This window comes from Myotis davidii, unplaced genomic scaffold (genome assembly GCF_000327345.1).
Source record: "Myotis davidii unplaced genomic scaffold, ASM32734v1 scaffold97, whole genome shotgun sequence".
Lineage (NCBI taxonomy): Eukaryota > Metazoa > Chordata > Mammalia > Chiroptera > Vespertilionidae > Myotis > Myotis davidii.
In genome coordinates, this window is record NW_006289392.1 from 99,102 (window position 1) to 105,235 (window position 6,134).

General features: G+C 37.7%; 1 protein-coding gene across 3 annotated transcripts in view; it reads left to right on the forward strand.

The window, feature by feature from the left end:
* The window catches only part of IL18 (interleukin 18), a 22,913-nt gene extending 20,058 nt beyond the window's left edge, over positions 1-2,855 (forward strand). For all 3 annotated transcript variants that reach the window (XM_015562471.1, XM_006761510.2, XM_015562472.1), the window contains one exon: positions 2,280-2,855. In XM_015562471.1, coding sequence (XP_015417957.1) covers positions 2,280-2,516 — 237 coding nt within the window. In that variant the 3' untranslated portion in view covers positions 2,517-2,855. The remainder of the gene's footprint in view (positions 1-2,279) is intronic.
* Positions 2,856-6,134: the final 3,279 nt, after the last annotated feature.

Consider the following 6,134-nt stretch of genomic DNA (forward strand, 5'->3'; position numbering starts at 1 on the left):
GGGAGGGGAGGGAAGATGCTTGGTATACACTAGGAATTGGAGCAAATCAGATTTAGGAGATCCTGAAACTTATACAATTTGGGCAGGCCTTTTAATGAAAGAGAACATAAAATTACCAAAAGCATCAAGTTTTATTTAGAATAAGAAAAGAAGGGGCCTTAGAAGAGATCCGTGCAAGTGGAGGGCTCTGACATTTAAGCTTCATTAGCTTCATAGCAAATCTGCTTCTGAAGGAACTCATTAAATATTAGTTAGAGGGAGGGAGAAAGAGAGGGTGAGAGGAAGGAGGAAAGAAGGAGGAAGGAAGGAAGGAAGGAAGGAAGGAAGGAAGGAAGGGAGGAAGGAAGGAAGGAAGGAAGGAAGGAAGGAAGGAAGGAAGTTTTAGTTCATGCTCTTTAACCCTTTTACCCCCACTAAAAAGGATCTTAGCAGTGATTATAAATATAGACTATGTTCTACTAGATAAGACACAACTTGCTGCCATTATGTGCTCACCTTTCTGTGTTGGTTACTAGCTATAAAGTCCTAGTGCTTATGGATACCTGCTGCCTTTGGGTAAGAACCTTCATGACACCAAGAGGGATTTGTTCAAGAAGTTACTATTAGTGCCTGTTTCTTATATAGACATTTGGGCAGTCAGGATTCTCTCAAATGTGCTAATGTACTTGGGAAAGGGCAAACACACACACACACACACACACACACACCCGAAAAAAAGAGATGTTAGCTCCAGCTTAACTTTCTCTGGGTCTAGATTCAACCCCTCCTGATGTAAACAATCCCATAGGTCCTTGGGGCACTCGTTTCATTATGTAGAGCTGTTTCCATATCCACTTACTGTGCACCTTCCCTATGATGGCTATGAATAATCAACACCAAAACCAAGGAAAGCTACTGCCCCAGGATTTCCTTGCCCCTGTTCTGAAATGTCACATTGAACTATGATTAGAGATCACCTGTTCTACCTATCCATACTCCCACTTTCAACCACAACTTTCCATGCCAGGCTTGAACTAACAGGTTCATCTCCTTCTAATATTTCTAGAGCTTTTGAAGTTTTGGCTAAGGATTATTTCTCACTTATACATTAGAGTAGCTTAGTCCCAAATTCATTCCCCATTTTAAGGTCTCTTCCTAAATTCTGGGGTTCTGTAGTCAGCTACAGAAATATATGTCAGTGGGAGAACTGGTTTAAACTGTTAACAATTTAGGACCCCCTCTTATATTAAAAGACAAAGTTAAGAGTTATGACTATAAATTCCATAATTGGTTGAAAAGTTGGGAGGTAACCAAACTTCTTTCGGGCATCTTAGAAAGATGCTGGAATGTTATTTTGGATCTGGAGCTTTCTGTCAGTCCTTAGTTAGGATCATGAGAATTTTTGCTGCCATGGGGTTAAAATTAAGTTCAAATATCTACAGTTCTGGGATTAACATGGAAAGAACCTTGGGTGGTCCTCAGAATTTCTAGTTCATCTTGAAAAGTAGGTATGGTCAACAAACCAGACATAGCTGGTTTGGCTCAGGGGATAGAGCATTGGCCTGCAGACTGAAGGATCCCAGGTTTGGTTCTGGTCAAGGTCAAGGGCACATGCCTGGGTTTCGGGCTCAATCCCCAGTAGGGGTGTGCAGGAAGCAGCCAATCAGTGATTCTCTCTCATCATTGACTTTTCTATCTCTCCCTCTCTCTTCCTCTCTGAAATCAATAAAGATATATTTTAAAAATTAAAAGTAAATAAAATAAAATAAACCAATAAAATATATATTTTATCAAAAAGAAAAGTAGGAGATGAGGCCCAGAAATCAGGATTTTAAAAAGATTCCCAGGTGATTCTAATGTGCAGCCAAGGTTGAGAACCACTGAACTAGAGCTAGGCTAGGCTAGGCTATGGCTGGAGGTCATCAATGTCTTTAGATCTGAATGGTTGGAAAAGACAGGAAATGACATTAGCCCATAAAAGGTGGTGGTCTTTGCTAGAAATTGACTCCATCTTGAGCAATGGGAGAAAGAGAAGAAAGCTATATGATTAAATAAATTGGGAAAAACTAGAGAGCTAGACCTGAATGTGCATTCCATGGTGGGAACAGCCAAAGTGGACAAGGAGAATAGGAAATTAGAATTCAGAGGAAGAGGAAATCAGTGTTCCTATATGCTGAGATTTGTTTTTAATCTTGTGAAAATAAAAAACTTCTTTAGTTCTGTGGATAATATACTTCAAAATAAACTGCACAGATTCTGATTATTCGTGCCCTAAAAAATTAATATTTTTTTCTCTACAGAAAATGAGTCCTCCTGCTGATATCAATGATGAAAAAAGTGACATCATATTCTTTATGAGAAGTGTTCCAGGATTTTACAATAAGATGCGATTTGAGTCTTCACTGTATGAAGGATACTTTCTAGCTTGTAAAAAGGAGGGGGATCTTTTTAAACTCATTTTGAAAGAAGACATAGATAGGGATGACTCTGTAATGTTCACTGTTGACTACAAAGAGCTAAATATTAAAATTTCATAGTTTGAACTTTCTGAGTTTTTGTCTTCCAGAAAAGTTAAGTTTGAGTCTGTAATTGTAATGATGAAATAAAATGAATAATGATCTCAAAAGATACCACTAAGAAATGAATAGTAAGCTTTCACAAAATTGAATTGACGCCCTTTTTGCAGATGAATAAATCATTTGTATAATGTAAAAAGATGCATAGTTTGAAAACATATTCTACATTGTTGACATTGGAATATAGATTATACTCAATAAAAGTGTTTTGAATCTTTTGGGTTATGATGAAAGATACTGATATTTGAATTTTCTAATTATTAAGAATATCATTAAAACCATCAAAATTTTATAAAGAGACCACTTCAGTTGACTAATTTCTCCTTTCCTCCAAAGTCAGAATACTTTCAAAAGTCATATTGATCCTGCAACATAGAAAAAGGATTATACACACTGAGCAAGTGGCATTCAACCCAGGAATGCAAATGCTTTAATATTCCTAAATCAATTAATGTAATATATTAATAAAGGGTAAAAACCACACAATCATCTCAATAAATGCAGGAAAGCATTTGACAAAAGCTAATTCATAATAAAAATTGTCAACAAACTTGAAAGAGAAGAGAACTTTCTGTTAAAGGGCATCTGTGAAAACCCTACCACTAACATCATATTTAATGGTGGAAAAATAATGCAAGAATATCAGCTCTTCTACTCGGTGTACTGGAAGTTCTAGTGATTGACAATCACAAGAAAAAGAAAAGGCATCTAGATTAGAAAGGAAGAAGTAAAATTGTCTTTATTTGAAGACAACATGATTCTGTATGTAGAAGATCAGAATACACATGTGCATGCAGACAAACCCCTATTAAAATTAAACAAGGGCCCTAACCGGTTTAGCTCAGTGTATGGATCATCGGTCTGTGGACTGAAGGGTCCCCGGTTCAATTCCGGTCAAGGTCATGTGCCTTGGTTGTGGGCACATCCCCAGTTGGGGATGTGCCGGAGGCGGCTGATCTATGTTTCTCTCTCATCAATGTTTCTAACTCTCTATGCTTCCCCTTTCCTCTCTGTAAAAAAGTCAATAAAATGTATTCTAAAAAAATTAAACAAGGTCAGCAGGGTTGCAGAATACAAGATTAATATATGGAAATAAATTGTATTTCTATATATGAGAATGAACAATCTGAAAATAAATATAAAACAATTCCATTCACAACAATGCTAAACAGATATATAAAAATAAATTTAGCAAAAGAAGTGCAAGATTAGTACAATAAAGTTTTAAAAACATTTCTGAGAGAAATTACGTATGATTTAAATAAATGAAGAGACACCACATTCACTGATTAGAAGACAATATTGTTAAGATGACAGTTCTCCCCAAATTGATCAATAGATTCAACTCAATATCCATCAAAATTCCAGCAGGATTTTTTGCAGAAATAATTGACAAGCTGTACCTAAAATGTACATGGAAATCAAAAAGAATAGCCAAAAAAAAATTTTTTTAAAAAAACTTCGTAAACTTTCATTTCCTACTCTTAAAACTTAATATAAGTTATCAGAACTGTTTGGTACTGACATATGAATAAACATAGATCAATGGGACAGATTTGAAAGTTTAGTAATAAATCCTTATATTTATGGCCAGTTGATTTTTTACAAGGACAGCTTGATGGAAAGGAGAATTTTTAACAAATGGTCCTAAGTCAACTGGAAATTCATATTCCAAAAGAATGAATGTAGACCCTTATCTCACACTATACAAAAATTAATGAAAAATGGCTCAGTGACAGTAATGTAAGCTAAAGCTATAAAACCTTAGAATAAGATAGGAGAAATTAAGAACTTGGGTTAGGCAAAAAATTTTAAGACCCAACCAGGAAGTATGATCTATAAAAGAAAAATCTGATAAATTGGACTTAATAAAAATTCAAAATTTGGGAGTGCAACTGGGTTAAGTGTACATAGTACCTCTCTATACTATCTTTGCAACATCCTGTGAATCTTTATTTCAAAATTAAAATTTTCTTAGAAACAACTTTGCACTCAAAAGGAATCATTAAGAAACTGAAAAGACAACCCACAGACTGGAGAAAATATTTATAAATCACATATATGGCAAAGAAAAATGTATCTAGGATATACAAAGAATCCTCACAACTCAATAAGAAGACAATCCAATTTTTTTTGTTGTTAATCTTCACCTGAGAATATTTTTCCATTGATTTTTAGAGAGAGTGGAAGGGAGGGGGGGAGATAGAGAGAGAAACATCGATGTAAGAGAGACACATCAGTCGGTTGTCTCCCACACATGCCCTGATCAGGGTCAGGGATTGAGTCTGCAACCGAGGTGCTGCCCTTGACTGGAATCAAACTCGGGACCCTTCAGTCCACAGACCGACGCTGTATCCACTGAGCCAAACCAGCCAAGGCAAGAAAATCCAATTTTTTAATGGGCAAAAGAAATTGATAGACATATCTCAAAATAATGTATAAGTGGCTTATAAGCACATGAAAAGATGCTTAACATCATTAATCATTAGAGAAATGCAAATTAAAACCACCAAGTTACCACTTCATAGCCACCAGGATGGTTATTATCAGAAAGACAGACAATAACAAGTGGCAGAAATGTTAAGAAACGGAAATTCTCACACATTGCTGATGGAAATGTGGAAAAGTACAGCCACTTCAGAATAGCTTTTCAGTTTCTTAGAAGTTTAAATATAAATTTTTATATGAACCAGCAATTCCATTCCTACATATCTATTCAAAAGTAATAAAATACATGTTCACACAAAGATTCACACAGTAATGTTTATATGAGCATTACTCCTAATAGTCAAAAAGTGGAGCAAGCCCAAATACTGATCAGCTGGTGAAGGGAAAAACAAAATGTGGTATATCGGTATATCCATAAATACCAACAAAAAAGTGTAAAATACAGATACAGACTACAACATGAATGAACTTTAAACAGATACTAAATTAAAGAAGTCAAATACAAAAGATTACATGTTATATGATTCCATTTATATGAAACTAGAGGCCTGGTGCACAAAAATTCATGCACTCATGGGGGTAGGGGGAGTTCTCAGACTGGCCTGCACCCTCCCACAACCAGGGACCCCTCGGGTAGAGTCCCTAGACCTGGCCTGAGATCAGGGCCTATGGGGCTTTTCTTCCCCCGGCTGCTGGCAGCTGGCCCTGCCCCTGCCGCTGCCACTTTTTGCCATCTGTGAAGCACTGCTCCTTCTCCTCTACCACCGGTGGCCTCCCTCTGCAGGCTACAGGCGTGGGGTGCAATTGCTTGGCTGGCCTGGGCCTCCCTCTGCGGGGCAATCGCTGGCCAGCCCCGCACATTCGCACAGCGTTGCTGGCCGGTGACTTGGGCCTCCCTCTGTGGGGTGATCGATGGCAGGGCCCCCAGATTGATCACCCCCCAGAGGGAGGCCCCACCCACCTGCTACAGCGCCACCGGGTAGCCTGGGCCACCCTCTTTCTTTCTTTTTTTGTTTAAGTAAGAGCAATGTTTACTGAGCGATACAGAACTGAGTACTATGAAGGGTTTACCAGGGTGTAAATCCACCATACCCCGACCCCTGCCACCCCAAACACCCAGAGACTAAAGTA